This window comes from Cydia fagiglandana, chromosome 19 (assembly GCF_963556715.1).
Source record: "Cydia fagiglandana chromosome 19, ilCydFagi1.1, whole genome shotgun sequence".
NCBI classification, from domain to species: Eukaryota; Metazoa; Arthropoda; class Insecta; order Lepidoptera; family Tortricidae; genus Cydia; species Cydia fagiglandana.
In genome coordinates, this window is record NC_085950.1 from 12,200,802 (window position 1) to 12,217,299 (window position 16,498).

General features: G+C 39.2%; 2 protein-coding genes across 2 annotated transcripts in view; both read right to left on the reverse strand.

Annotated features, from left to right (window-relative positions):
- Positions 1-5,734, reverse strand: part of LOC134673930 (protein EFR3 homolog cmp44E) — a 40,778-nt gene extending 35,044 nt beyond the window's left edge. Inside the window, exons 1-3 of the mRNA XM_063531972.1 lie at positions 5,594-5,734; positions 3,299-3,503; positions 602-752 (exon numbers count right to left, since the gene is read on the reverse strand). Coding sequence (XP_063388042.1) covers positions 602-752; positions 3,299-3,503; positions 5,594-5,660 — 423 coding nt within the window. The 5' untranslated portion in view covers positions 5,661-5,734. The remainder of the gene's footprint in view (positions 1-601; positions 753-3,298; positions 3,504-5,593) is intronic.
- A 5,057-nt stretch (positions 5,735-10,791) lies between these two features.
- Positions 10,792-12,269, reverse strand: LOC134673929 (cyclin-L1). Its single transcript, XM_063531970.1, has one exon. It carries the CDS (start codon positions 12,053-12,055, stop codon positions 10,820-10,822), a length of 1,236 nt encoding a protein of 411 aa, XP_063388040.1. The 5' UTR covers positions 12,056-12,269; the 3' UTR covers positions 10,792-10,819.
- Positions 12,270-16,498: the final 4,229 nt, after the last annotated feature.

A 16,498-nucleotide genomic window follows, 5' to 3' on the forward strand; every position in this document is an offset into this window, starting at 1 on the left:
CCGAGACCATTGGATGAGAAGCTGGCTATTTTATCATGTAAGTTTTGAGTCGATGTCATGAGGTATCTAAGGGCCCCCCCCCACATCTGGCGCCTTTCGAGCGTCGGTGTCTACAATTCTATGGCCGCTGCTCGACGCAACGTCGACGCAGCGTCGACGCAACTGCGCAGCGACGTCATTTTCCATAGCGCTGACCAGACGCCGACAGACGCCGACGCTCGAAAGGCGCCAGATGTGGGGGGGCCCTAATGGATGGTATCGAACTATTTTGAAAGGCAAATATTTTTTTGCGAAGAAATAAATATAGAAGTATCTCGAAATATTAAACCCGAGAAACACGGTTTGTATATCTGGTTGCCGTGCCTGATCATGTTCTTCCTCAGTCGCGGTATTGATAATTGATAACAATGCAAAATACTAAGGACAAGGAAAGGGCCAATTGCACCATCCCACTAACCCGGGTTTAACCGGTTAAACCGTTAAGATAGTGTCAAATTGTACTGGTAACCATGGTAACTCCAGGTTTAATCGGTTAACCCCGGGTTAGTGGAATGGTGCAAGTAGGCCTAAGATGTTAGTAAAAGTTGGTCTTCTGACTCACGCTCTGAGTAGCCAAGGTCTGAAGTTCAGGGTCAGTAGATTCTAGGAGCTTCTGCACCATCTTTAGGAAACTCTCGACGAATAAATTGAGCGTCTGTGAATGGCAGGCCAGGAGAAGTTGATCCATCGCTTCCATTGCTATGACGACGAATCTGGAATTTATATGATTTTGGTAAAGTTAAGAAGTACAGATGTTGCGCGTAATTATTTTCCTTCGTATTTTCACGGACACGTACGAACGTGTCTTGTTATTTCGGTCAGTCTCGGTACAAAAAGAACTGAGGTTGCCTGAAGTAGCATGACAAATACGAACGTTTCCGAGAAAATACGATAGAAAACTATTATGCACTACATCTGTTACTTAATATTGCTGCAATTTGCAAGGTGCCCATAAAACTATGGTAGTTTACGCCCGTTTTGCAGAAAACTGCGAGTGTCTATTACACTGGCCTTTTATACAATACAAAAACCGGGCAAGTGCGAGTCGGACTCGCGCACGAAGGGTTCCGTACCATAATGCAAAAAAACAAAAACAAAAAAAAAGCAAAAAAAAACGGTCACCCATCCAAGTACTGACTCAGATATGAGCGCCGATTGGCATTTAGCCGGCGGCGGCGCGCCGGTCAAAATCGGTCGGCGGCGGCGGCGAATCGGCGGCGTGGCCTTGAAACACCTTTGATTAATGAAGAAATAATTCAAACCGAAATTTTACCAAAATAACATGTTTTTGATGTAAGAAAGTTATAAAATAAGTGCATTATTCAACTTCAAGGATAATTTATTGCGTAAACGTACGAAAATAGTTTTATATAGTATAAACACTCGCATAAACGGTATCGTGCTGCATCAGAGCCGGTCTTAATCTTGGTGAGGCCCTGGCCGGAAGATCTTTGCGAGGCCCTTATCTTTTGTGCTAACTAAACAGTAGCGGATTGACTGTATCATCAGGAAAACGTCTTGTCGATATTCTAAAGAGCCGAAGTGAGGAAAATCAAGCTTTGTCCTTAACCAAAATCAACCCAACAAAACCGATTTATGTCTATAGGTGAGGCTCGAGGCCGAGCTCCACCTAACACCGAAGACCTCATTCCGACGCCTTCCCATGTGAGCATGCGAGGCCAGAGACTGAGCTGCTGGTATTAAGCATACAGCTTAGAATCGAAAGCCAATTGTGAGCTTGGCTGACGGCCGAACTGGAGCGCCGATTGCGGTGCGGTTCTGTGCAAGGCCGAAGACCAAGCTGCAAGAGAGCAGAGCTTAGAAGTGAACTAGTGGTCCAGTGTAAGCAAGTCCGAAGGCCGATAAAGACAGAGGCCTTAATGTTAAAAACTTGGAGATCCAAACATTTTAAATGCGAGGCCGAAAGTTGAGCTCCAAACAGAGCCGAAAACTTGGTGGTTCAGATAGCGGCATACATCCATGCGAGCGATGCGAGGCCAAAGATTCAAAGATTGAGCTTCGAGAGAGCAAAGTTTGAAATTTGAACAACGGCCAAGTTTAAATGAGAGCCGTTTCCGTTTCCGACGCCCTTCCTTTGGACGTGAAAACGCTTAATATCTGAAATTAACCCCTTTTTACACATTTTAAAAACATTCAGCCATGCTTGCAATGGTTAATTTCGCGGTGAATGACGGATTACCTAACCATCTGGCAAAATTTGTAATTTCGTTGTCCTAAGACTAGTAGCGCGGTTACCACTGTTACCAGACAGAAAAGTTTGAATTTACCTTCGATATTTTTGAATTATATGGACCTAAACTACCTTTTGAATGTCTATAAGCTATTCAGAGTGGCGCCGTTAAAGATCTAAACTAGATAAAATCTGATTCTGAAAGTAGTAGTATCTAACAAGGTCACGCCGATGCCACGCCGATAGCGCAGCGTCGGCGGCGGCGGCGCGAATATTTTGTCGGCGGCGGCGGCGCGCCGGCGCGGCGCTCATATCTAAGTACTGACCACTCCCGACGTTGCTTAACTTTGGTCAAAAATCACATTTGTTGTATGGGAGCATTGGGAGCCCCATTTAAATCTTTATTTTATTCTGTTTTTAGTATTTGTTGTTATAGCGGCAACAGAAATACATCATCTGTGAAAATTTCAACTGTCTAGCTATCACGGTTTGTGAGATACACCCTGGTGACAGACGGACGGACGGACAGCGAAGTCTTAGTAATAGGGTCCCGTTTTACCCTTTGGGTACGGAACCCTAATACCATGTATTACCTACTCTCATATAAGCTTACAGTAGGTAGTTTAAAATTTAAAAAAAAACCGACCAAGTGCGAGACGGACTCGCGTTTCAAGGGTTCCGTACATAAGTCCGACTCTCGCTTGACTGCAAATTTCTAATTGGTTTTCCTGTCATGTAATATAGGTAAAGAACTATTATGAGTATTTTTTTCAAAATTTTAGAGCCAGTAGTTTCGGACATAAAGGGGGGGGGAATGGTCATGTTTTGGCTATTTTCTTAAATAACTTCGAACCTATAATTGTAAAATTATAAAAAAAACATGTCCATCTTTGGGTCACTAATTTACATATGTGTACCAAATTTCAACTTAATTGGTCCAGTAGTTTCCGAGAAAATAGGCTGTGACAGACGGACAGACAGACAGATGCACGAGTGATCCTATAAGGGTTCCGTTTTTTTCCTTTTGAGGTACGGAACCCTAATTAAGACGCGCGTTTTTAAACTTACCCATGCCTCCTTCTGTAAATATCCCGACTAGCCTTCTGGAACAGATATTCTCCAATCCTGTCCAGCTTCTCAGGGCTGGAGAGCGAGTAGAATGTGAGCTTCTCCATGTTGGACTTCACCAGGCCCTCTTGCGGGGAGGCGGGGAAGATGTTGTCTACCAGCCGCTTGTAGCGCGGCCGGAGGGCCGAGCAGCAGCCGCAGCAGCCTGAAATGAAACGTATTGATAAGGATATAAGGTTCATATTGGATTGGCTATGGATCTGAAAAGCCCTATATAGCATCCTGGTATCAACCGTATGAGTAAAGATGTAAGGTTCAGAATAGATTAGCTATGGATATGGGGGACGGATCTGAAAAGCCCTAGCATCCTGGTATCAAACGTATGAGTAAAGATGTAAGGTTCAGAATAGATTGGCTAATATGGATATGGGGGACGGATCTGAAAAGCCCTAGCATCCTGGTATCAACCGTATGAGTAAAGATGTAAGGTGCAGAATAGATTGGCTTTGGATAAAGGGGACGGACAGACAGACGGACATACAAAATGTATGAAACAACCAATTTTTTTCGGGATTCCGGGGTTGGTGCTATAGTTAAAGGTTCTCAGCGTGAACTATTTACACATTAACGGGTTTGAGTAAAATTTTTTGTCGTAATTTTTGTAAAATTCCAAAATTTTTGTCAACGGCATTTTGGGCTACCCTGTACAAACAGCAACACTCCTAACTGTACATCGGCGGACCTTATTACAAAAGGCACAAGGTCCACCGATGTACAGTTAACAGTGTAGGCGATGGTACAAATAATATCCATATCTACATGTACACGTGTAGTAATGTAAAGAGAATTCATAACGAGGTCACATTTAAATTAATTTTTAAATAACAGACAGTGGCCTCTGACATTTACAAGGGTTTCAGTAGATTATAGCTTCTGACCTTTTCTCTTATTTAAACCCGTGAAGCGGACATCAAAGGTGTTTTTAAACGACCCTTATAACATTACAAAGTACAGTCGGCAACGGAGTTATATTTATAAAATACATTGCATAATTAAAACGATTGTATATATTATGTTTATGTATGTCAGCCTGTTCAGTACCTTAGTTGCCTGAAAATCTCTACACCTTATAAAACAAAGTCCCCCGCCACGTCTGTATGTTTGTATGTTCGCGATATATCTACCTACTCAAAAATTACGGAACGGATTTTCATGCGTTTTTCACCTATCATTAGAGTGATTCTTGAGGAAGGTTTAGGTGTCCCCTTACCGCATACGAAGCCATATATGTAACTCTATTGACAGCTATTAAAGTTCAAATTTCAACAAAAAAAAATTTATTATATGCAGTAAGGGGATGATTAGCAGACATCGTAACTTTTACAGCACTTTTGGTGCAGCGGGAGTGGTGTTAACGGAATCGGTGTAAACAATTTCAACCCTAATGATTAATTAGCATTAATTACGTTAATATGAACCTTAATTTACCATTTCAGTTGGAATTATCTATACCAATTCTGTTAACACCACTCCGCCGCTGCACCAAAAATGCTGTAAAAGTTAACCTGTGCGAAGCTGGGGCGAGTCGCTAGAAAATTATATAAAGGGAAATTACTGCTAATTATTAGAGATGCAACAGATAGTTGTTTGGCCGGATACCGGATATTAGGCCTGACCATCGGCCGAATATCCGGTATCCGGCCGCCGAATATTCGGCCAGCGGAATTATACCTACATTTCGGTTTTCCAGGTGCGCATTCTGCAGGTTTGACTTGTTTACTCCAAAATCAAACAATATTACTATCGGGTATCCGGCCATATAGTCAAATAATGGCAGGATAGGCCGGATACCGGACAGTAACCGGATATCCGGTGCATCTCTACTAATTATACAAGTTTTACACCTTAATGCTGTCGAGAAAGGGGTCCCACGGGTTCCCAAACTTTTCTTCCGTCGCGATCTCTTGGCACTCGTAACCTACAGTACCTACATTTTCGCGTCTCCCTATTTCGTACTCTAAAAGTTTGAATACTTAGTGAATTTTAATTTTTAATAGATAAAAATTGAAATTCAACCATTATGTATAAAAAATATACATACATACATTGTTAAGGCCAGTGGTACTAACATTAACTACCCTCAACCCATATGGATTATAGATGTAGATATGACTGATTTTGGTAACACAATAAAACCAATTACAAAATCGACTACTAATTAAATTTCTTTACTAAATATGTACCCAAGTACGTATTTATTATTTGCAATTTTTAAATTTCTCCTGCGTTACTTACATGTCATGTACACGGTTCGGCTTACTACGAAGCATGTCCGATGTGCGATCTTGCTCAACGGCATCATTTTAGCACTAATTTCCGCTATACACTGAGCCAATCTCACTTATAAGAGTTCACGATCAAAACTGCTGAATTAACGAGTCCATTTATATGATTTCATTAGTTGTGAGACTTGCAAGTGATTTTCTCATGTCGTCAATTTCAATCACAGAACACAATAGACAGTCAAACTCCTAACATTAATATGGTTTTTCACAACAAAAACAATAATGAAGTAATATTGATAACTTTGAAATGATTGCTACTTTATACAACAGCGGTACTCTACTGTGATGTTATCCTATTACTACGAAGATAACGACTGATATGTACACAACTTATCATTTACAAACATTAAGTATATCTTGCCTGTTAACTCGTATCTAAACTACCTTGAGACAGAATTCTATGAAAACTATACATAATCGAAGATCATTCTTATGCTGGTTATTCAGCATTCCCTTGGTTTTATGAATGAGTTTTGATAAACTAAGAAGTAACCCCGGACGAGAAATTACGGTTAAAAATCTCTCCGAGATTGCAAGATATTATAGTCGCTATTTGTAAGGCTATAAGTTTGGTTGTCGCATGATTGGACTTTGAGGTTTAAACAGTTCACGTGTTAGGTTAGATAAGAAATCATCGATGCTATAAATTGTAGGGATCAAGAATATCAAATGAGGAATGGACTTGGTCGTCCACTGGAGACTCACGTTAGAAATATTGAAGTCCCTTCTCGATATATTATTTTTATTTAATATTGTTTAATACATATGTTCCCAGATAATACATATGTGGCCAGAACGGTCGCTGAAGGTAGGAAGGCGTGGCGCGAGCTTGTGAAGGCCCTTTGCACCTCTGGGGTGCCTTAGGACAACAACAATACATATGTTTACCTAAAGAGGTACATATATACCATCTCAACATAATTAGTCAGTCCTATAACCCATAGCCCATGACGGCCAAATTGATACAATTTTGACTATTTTCAAAAGAAGTGACCCCCAGCGGTGAATGGCCACGCTATACCCGCAAGTTCACGTCTCCCCATCACCGAATCTCGATTACGAGTTTTGCGACCCACGAACGTTCATGATTCATACGTGCGTGCCGTGCGTCTCAATCACTTATGCTTGAAGTTACGTTTGCTTAAACCAGACGAACTGGTAAAAGTGCCAAACTGCATGACTTGCAGTTGACGATGAAGAGCTAATAACAGTAAACCTACTTATCGCCTAAGAAATTGCCTTTCTATAATTGCGTACTCTTGCGAATAAGCGCGATAGAAATAACATGCTCTCAACCAAAACATATATGGTGGGTGACAGAAGCCTATGGAAGAGACTGGTCAGCAACATTAGGACATGATGTCACGATCCTCAGCATTGAGGGAACGACTGATGATGATGAACCAACAAACTGTCTACATCTAATTCCAAACAAAGGACGCTCTCTCCCATTATCACTGTTTTTCAATCCAGCCAGAGTTTGGCAAAGTATGCAAAGTTGAGCTTTACTCTACGTTACAACATCTCCACAATTTCTAAGATACTCGACAATCATTTTCCGATCCAGCCTAAGGGCCTAACCGTTTCTCGGAGACAGTAACGATTCTGCCTTACTGTTCCTTTTTTCGGACAGTAACGCAACAATAAGGGCGCACAGGGCGGCCGGCGACGTGCGACTGAGCGGCCGGCGCTATATTTAACTGACCCGACTGAAATAGGTATGTCGCGTAACAGTAGGGCTGCGCTACGGAAGTACATGCTTTTTTTTGGGTGACATATATTTTGAAGATGCTGTGCCCGCCTTCGAGGGATTTTATCTGTGTCATTTCCCTCCTGTCTCAAAACAAAGATTTAGAAATAAGTACACTCCGTGTCACGGATATCGCACACCTTCGTTATGGTGCGAGCGATTCTAGGTCTTAGTGAAATAGTTTTGCCTTATTCAAATCAATTTAAAGCTAATTGAATAACTTTTAATCTGATGTCTCTTGTTTAGGTACGTCTTTTATATAAACACACAAAAGGTAACGATGAAAACAGGGATGTACCCGATATGATAAAACATAGACCAATGTTATATCGTGTACCCCGTACTTCTTGGTATTATGTCTACCACCCACGCATTAAACTCGGCACCCTTAGTGGTTCCACCTACGCGATCAAATCATCATGTTACATATTAAATGGACAAGGGCTAACGTATTTGCAGCTAATAAGTAAATAGTTAGCCTAAGGGATATATTTATCCCTATAGAAGTTTGTTAACCTTCCATACTTACGTCTCTCCAATCCTATCCAGCTGCTTAATACCTACCGACACCGTACTTACCTAGTTTAAAGTTTAAACCAGGGACAGGAACCGGTTACCTTAACCGGGGTTTTTCATAGGGTTATTTTAGAAGCGGTTATAAAAACCCCTACCATAACGGTAACCGTCTGTTAAGGTAACACTTTGATTCGGTAACCGTATCAGATACGGTTAACCTCTGTTACCGGTAACCGAAATAAAAACCCAGTCTATTCGGTTACCTCATTATAAGGTTTTTGACCAGTTCAAACGATTGTAATCTTTACGCACACTTAAAGTCAACTTGTTATTGAATAACCGAGGTTGGCATGGGTTGGGCGGTCTATGAAGCCAGCACAAACAAGTTTTTTTGCCGTTCCTTTGTTTACCTTTATATCTACCTGTGTGGTGTGTTCTTATTATAAATCTTATTATATTAAAATAAAATAAATAAAATAGATAAAATAAATAAAAATTGGGGCAAAGGGCAAATTTTCTATTTATAGTTTATTTTTAAGCTTATTTTTAATTTTAGTTAGTATTTTCTATTTTAAGGCTTTTTATTGTTTGGAAAGAGTATTTGGCTGTATTTAAAATAAATGAACATTTTTGAATAAAATAAATAAAATGATTAAAATGAATAAAATGAATAAAATGAATAAAATGAATAAAATGAATAAAACTAATAAAACGAATAAAATAAATCAAATAAATAAAATAAATCAAATAGAGTACATAAAAAACATAAAATAAATACTCCCAAGGTCGTCCGTTTAAAACTAATCCTCAGCCCGCAAGTAGCTACTTCCGAGCCTCGACAATAATGTACTATTAAATGTAGCAAACCAATAAGCAACCGATAATAAAGGTTACCTTAACTGAATGAAAACCTGTTAAAAACCCTTAACAAAGATAGGGTTACCGTTTCAATAAGGTTACCGTTACAATCAGGTAACACTATGATAGGGTTACCGAATGATACGGTAACCGCATCGATTGGGTTACCGAATTGATAGGATTAAGCGTAAAGAGGGGTTTTCCGGTCCTTGGTTTAAACCTTCGTTTCGCTTCCACTTCAATTCCAGTCCCAGAATCATTTTTGCAGTTTTTAATTTGGAACCTTTATTTCATTAGATTTGATTTTGTCCTTTTAAAAGGACATCGGGACTTGATTGATTTGACACCAAAAACATTCTAACATCTAATTATGCAAACATTATCCAACTTTTTGTCGCGCTGTCGGGTAATGAGACTTCTTTGATGATGAAATTGACCAAAAATATTAAAAGGGATAAATCTCAGAACTATTCCTCTCCCCCTCCCCAACACAAGTTCAATCAACCCATGCAAAGGAGGAAAACAAAAAAGTTTGGGAACCTCTGATCTATATCGATTTACGCTGCTACGTTTAAAATATCTATTCAATACACGAGTCAGGCGTATAAATATCCCCACGTGTATAAATAACTACAATAAACACTATTCTTAGACTTGATATCAGTTAATTATTCTGAGGTACTGTCGTCGTCAAAAATTTGTTTTCAAGTCGTACCACCTGTACCTTACTCCCTTTGTTATAAGGCGCAAAATGTAAACATATCTTTGGCATCGAATGTACATACAGGGTGTCCCAGAATTCGACGTCAAGCCGTAAACGGATGATAGACCAAGTCATAACAGTTATCATAAAAATACAAAAAAAAAATCCATCTCATGTTCTTTAAAAATTATGGTCACTTTAAAAATTCACTAAAAAATCCACACCCTGTAATTATTCAAGATTACACAATAATAAAAAAATTAGAATAAATTATGGAATTTGTAGTAAAAGAGTTAAAGAACCATTACAGGGTGTGGATTTTTTAGTGAATTTTTAAAGTGACCATAATTTTAAAAAAACATGAGTTGGATTTTTTTTTTGTATTTTTATGATAACTGTTATGACTTGGTCTATCATCCGTTTACGGCTTGATGTCGAATTCTGGGACACCCTGTATTTGGACATTGTGGACGACATGGACAATGCCATTGATAAGTAGTAGGTAGCGGCGTCATTGGATGGGATTGCGTCGTGTTTATGTCGACGGCCGATAGTAAAATCAGGCAGATCATGAAATTACATACTGGGCATATGGTGAAACGTGAAAATGGTCTCTTTCCCTGAGTCTCCTATTTCTGGGCTATAAGTAACCGCGAAAATCGAAGTTCGCAAATTGCGGGGATTTTTCTCTGTCACTCTAATTACGCCTTCATTGGAGTAAAAGAGAAAGATCCCCGCAATTTGCGAATTTCGGTTTTCGCGGTAGCCGCTCTGGGCAGTTTGCCCTTCGGGCATCTAAAGCAACTTATGTGAAAATTTAATGAAACAAATGTAACTCCATTCTGATTGAACTCGGGAACAAATCAAATTATTTTATTTATGAAATATTCTTTAAAGTACTCACACTACTATAAACTAAACTGCCTACATTAAACTTAATGGGTATCTATTATAGGTATGACTGTGAGCCTTGAGGTTAGAAAAATCCTGATATATTTTTCTACCTTTTGATTCTTCTTACAAAATGTGACGTTATCTAAGAAAAGGGACCTTATTGTCGACGGCGCTTACGCCATTATTAACGATGCTCCGATATGAATACAAAGCCGCACGACGCTGTGCGGCGTAAGCGCCATCGACAATAAGGTCCCTTTTCATGGATAATGCCCCAAATATGTAATTTATTAGAATTACTACTTTATAACTAAAATAATTTTACTGCCAGGTTTTTTGTCAATTCAGAGACAGTTGCTACTTGTTACAAGGTAACCTTAACCAATTGACCCCATTCTACTGAAGGTCACATTCAAGAAAAACAACATTAATTATTCAAAACTTTAATTTACATTTCAATATTTCCTTTTATCATCCCTACTGTCCCTACTTGACTTGGATCTCTCGTAATCGTCATACTTCCTGGAGCCGCTGCCTCGACTCCTCTTGTCATCCCTTCGCTCTCTTGAGCGCTCAATCTCCCTATCCCTTGATCGGGACTTGTGTCTCTTGCTCGAATATTCACGCTTCCTGTCATACGGGGACCGAGATCTTCGCTCCCTCTTAGACTTGTGGCTACTATGATATTTATTGAATAATGGTGGTGTTTTAGGTGATTTATCTTTCTTAGAGTCGCGTTTTGTATCCTTAGATGTGGATGCAGTGGGCGATTCAGCCTTCTTTTCTTCAGCATTAGCTTCCCGCTCTTTCTGGGCCTGCGAATGTTTGTTAGCTTGGTAGACCCTGCGTAGCAGATCAACTTTCTTTTCCAATTCTTCCGAGTTCACTTTGGGTCGCTTGTAGAGCTGCAGAATCCTCGTGCAGATGTCACGGATGTCCTCTTCCGTTACTTTGAAGAGTAGGAACCAGTGCGGGTTATTTGGTAGAGGCAAACCAATTTTCCTAGCAGTCAAGTAAATGCAAGCACAAGCTATAGTTTCCGGAGGGAATCTCATAAATACATCTGTCCGTAAAGCGTCATTCATGTAATTCCATGCCATCTGCATAAGCTGACGATTCTTCTCATACTGAAGCAGCTGTAGATATACCACAATAAGTTTGTGTGGATGTTTAACATGGACGCAAAAACCTAGCTCCTTAAGTATTCTCCGCTCAGCTTTAATTACTTGATTCTTTAATTCTATATAGTTCTGGTCAACTATCAATGGAGATATAGTTTTCTGGGCCCTCACTTGCTTGATATGATGAAATACATTGATCACATCTCGTATTCTACAAGGTTTTTCTTCGACTTTAGAGGCTAAGTAAATGCTACCCATTGCCATGGTTTCCATGGGGTATCTGACGAAGGATTTCGAGTAGTAAAACCTCTGGAGGTATATCTGACCTGTAGCCATAGCGACTTGGGGCATTTTGAGCAAGATTCCGGCTGTTTGGATCAGTTCGCAGCCCAGGATGCGTAGATCAGTCTCAGTTTCAATGTCGAGGCCATCTGCCTGTGATGGCGTCTCTTTAAACACGGCTTCGGGCAGCAGGCAGTTGTACAACGTAAGAATAATCTTCCCATAGTTTTTCTGGGGCTTCGCAGCCGTGGAACTGCTAGTTTTACTTTGCGTTTGCACAGCAGACATGTTGCCAAATTACGACACCGCGTTCTACTTAATTCTTGCGAAATTACACAGAAAACACGCACCTATTGATGCACTTAATGTTTTTACACCATTTTGATAGCTTTGTGTTCACTTTTATTTGTTAATTTGGTTAAAAACTACAATTATCGAGAGAAAACGCGCTTGTAACCAGATTGACAGGAACCAAGATGGCGCCACAAAACAGGGCAAACGTCAAACGGGAACTTGTAAACAAGTTCCTGGAATACATTTTAGGGATTTATAAAAAAATCTACGTGAAAATAACTTACCCTGAGCCATTGTTATTCTTGCAAACTATTTTCCGGACGACTCAGTAAGGTAATAACACTTTTAACTATTAATGGGCGGATAAGAAAGGACATACATGACTCAATCGATATATTTTAGTGATGTTATGACATGACACCAAAGTCACCAAACGCCATATCGACTTCACAAGTTACGAATTTTATATAATTTACTTACGGCAGACTAATTTTATTGAGTAATGTCAAAAATATTCAGATTGAATGACAATGCTTTAAGAAAAGTTCACAACATAAATCCTGAGGAGATCCTGATGATTCAGCGCAGTACTTTTGCTGCATGTGTAAATCGCTTTATGTAGGCCTTGCAAACCTCAAGGTAGTACTATTAGTTATTCTGTGCCTCAACCTCAACGACATCGCATCAATCGCATGCGATTTTATGATGCATTGTGATTGCAGCATTTCATTCCTTTTCCAGGCATAGTGCACCTAACGACCACATACGCGCCAATAGAATTTCAACCTTAGGAGTCCAATTTAAGGTTCGAATATATGAATATTCGATTGGACTTTCGGGAAAAGTGAATGAATCATCAAAGCTGCATTATTTTATGCCTGAATTTTTTGGGAAAACCTTTAGTTTGGTGCGGCCTGGAAAAGGGTTAAAACAGTGTTACGGCTTGTGGCTTTAACTCTAGATGCATTTAAAAGTGAAAAGTCTATTCGATAATCGATACTTTATAGTGCTCATGCCCATCACTAAACATAATTGGTCGCGTTCGCGTAATATGAAATGACGTGTCTTTGAAAACGTTTCAAACAATTTTCAAGTAGAATTATTTGCATTTATAAAAGCTTTAATATTTTCAAGCGACGTTTTTATAATTATTTTAATATAAAACATGTATTTACATGTTTTGCCATCGTTGTCATAAAATCGGAACGCAGCTCAATCCAGAAGTAGCACCGGAAGTTGATTGAACTTGGCGGCATTCATAGAATGTAATCAATAATGCCTGTCTACTGTGCCTACGAATAAAACTTTGAATAGCCGCTAAATAGATCCTGAATCATTGCCAGATGCAACCGCATCCAACACTGTTAATTATTTTCTAGGGCACTATGACAAATTATTACAAAAAGAAATATATTATTATAAAATGTATACTCACATCCTGGATCCGTACATTTTTGTACAAAGGAGTCCAAAAAATCGTGGCCCTCTCCCGCCTCAAAACAGCACTTAACAAACGACATCGTTTATAATCACTGTTCTATTTTATAATAATTGGAAATGTATTCTTACACGGTTACACAAACCATAAAGATTAACTTATAAAAAGGATAACATGAAAAATATTATTTGGAAAATATCATCAATAATTGGTAATACTGAACTCTTATTATTGCCGATTTTTTAAATAAATAAACTTTAAAAACCAATATTTTTATTTTATTTAATTATCAACTATCACAGATGTTTTAACACAAACACACTTTTCATGAATTAAACGTTTCGTGTAGCCATTTGGAGAGATGTTTGTACTTTTTGAAATCGTATGTTTTATGCTAATTTGTACATAAATTAAATAAAACTATTTTTTCCTGTATAATTGGGTCACATTTCGGAAACAGATTTTTTGACGCAAAAAATGTCAATGCGGTCATAACAATTTTAAGCCGACTAAATTTAATACAGTCTATTTTAGGCGATACGCTACGGTTTATTTGTGTCATTCAAATTAGTAGGATTATGCGCGGTTCAGAAGCTTAGTAGCATCTTTAAAAGTACCGCTACTCGACACTAGATGTCCTACTCGCCACATTTGCTATAAGTGTAAATAGATGGCAGCACTTGCTTGTTCTTTTATTTATTCTGTGGTTATACTTGAAAAATAGTTATTTACGATACAAGTGCGGAAAGGAGGAAATTATCTATTCGCACGTGTATTGTACAACGTTTTACAGTACATATGGCCCTTTAAACTTTTGACATCGCTATTTTACGCACCAGTGCGAGAAAATATATATTTTACAGTACAGGTCCTAAATACCATAAGTGCGTAAAATAGCACTTTTCGTGCGATGTCAAAAGTTTAAAGGGCCATATGTACTGTAAATTCAATAAATATAATAGGTAATTCGAAACGAGTAGCGATAAAACACGACCGAAGAGAGTTTCCTCTTTTCCTCAGTATCGTAAATAACTGTTTTGGTCTTTTCTTCTATTTTTTGTGCAATGTACATAAGTGTTAAAGTGTTAAGTGCTTATCTACTCCCTTTTAATCTTCGATGACAATGTACTATGCTGCTCTGATTGTAAACTATTAATTAATGGTAATCATCAGAAGTTTAAGGTTGCATCAGAAGTTGTAGAGATAGATTTTAGATTTCCATTCCTATACTGCCCCACTTTTCTGACTCAACATTATAAATGGTTATTGGTTACGGCGATATACTTATACATATTAGGTACTAATTCCATACAAATATTATAAATGCGAAAATGCACCGTATATGTCTGTCTGTTACCTCTTCACCCTTAAACTGCTGAAAGTTCTGAACCGATTTAGTTGAAAAAGCACCATTTTATTATTTGAACAGCAAGCAGAATGGATACAATAGTACCTACATTGTGCAACATGGGGCGTAAGTTGAATATTGCAAACGAGAGTAAGTTAAATCGCGACGGCTTTTATAGACTCAAGTTTGCAATATTATTACGCCCCGAGTTACACACAATGTTTTTCATCACACTTGCGATACTAAAATTAAGTATAAAGACAAAAAACTGTTAATTATGGCACTAGAAACTTCATAACTCCCTAGGGAGAACGCTTTTTCTATAACTCCCGCTAAACCTGCGTGCAATTCCACATTTACTGAGAGAGTGTGATGAAATACAGTGGAAACTGGATAAGTGGAATCGCAAGGGACCGGCTGTTTAGTTCCGCTTATCCAGGTTTTCCATTTATCCAGTTTTCCACTTAACCAGGTTCAAATAAAATGTTTTCTCACTTACAGAGGCTCTCGCTAACAGAGGTTGTGGATGCTAGTAATGTCGCTTACGCTACGTCTTACGTAGGCGAACAACGCGCGAACGCGGCGCGGCGCGGCGCGGCGAAAGCGGCCGCCGCCGCGCCGCGCCGCGCCGCGCCGCCTGACATTCGCGTGCAAATCGCGCCGCACCGCGTTCGCAACGAGATCGCTTACGTAGGACACTTCTATGGGCATCAAAGGATTGATTTCGCCGCGCCGCGCCGCGCCGCGTTCGCGCGTTGTTCGCCTACGTAAGACGTAGCGTTATAGAGGTCACGTATAGGTAGTATGGTCAAATAAAAGATCAAGACTTAAATAATTACACTGAAATTGTAATTATTCTACAAAGCGTGGACTGTGGCACACTAGACTGGACACTGATATATTCACGCGACTTCCCACTTTCATAGTCTGTTATAATTTTTAATTTATCCCGAAGAGATAAACACTTGATTTTGCGCTTAGGCATTGCTTGTCTAACAGCACGGCACCACGGCTAAAAGAACCAAACTGAACAATGTGTGATCTCATACAAAATACGTAGTTAAAACACGAACCATAATGTTAACGAAACAAACTACCCTCCTTGTGACGGTTTATTAAAAAAACAAATTTTATAACGCCGAGCTATTTCACTCATAGAGGTTTCGGAGAAACCTGCTTCCAGTTACAGAGGTAAAAATAAGAAATTTTCGAAAAAATGGATTCCGCTTATAGAGGTCCCAAAATTCCACTTATAGAGGTAATTCGTTGCCAAGGGACTGGAACCGTGAACTTGGGTCCACTTAAAGAGGTTTTCCACTAACCCAGGTTCCACTTATCCAGTTTCCACTGTAGTACATTGTGCAACATGGGGCGTAAGTTGCAAACGAGAGTAAACAGTTAAATCGCGACGGCTTGCCGGAGCGATTTATAGACTCGAGTTTGCAATATTATTACGCCCTGAGTTACACACAATGTTTTTCATCACACTTGCGATACAAAAATTAAGTATAAAGACAAAAAAATTTTAATTATGGCACTAGAAACTTCATAACTCCCTAGGGAGAACACTTTTTCTATAACTCCCGCTTAACCTGCGTGCAATTCCACATTTACTGAGAGAGTGTGATGAAATAGTACATTGTCACACCCC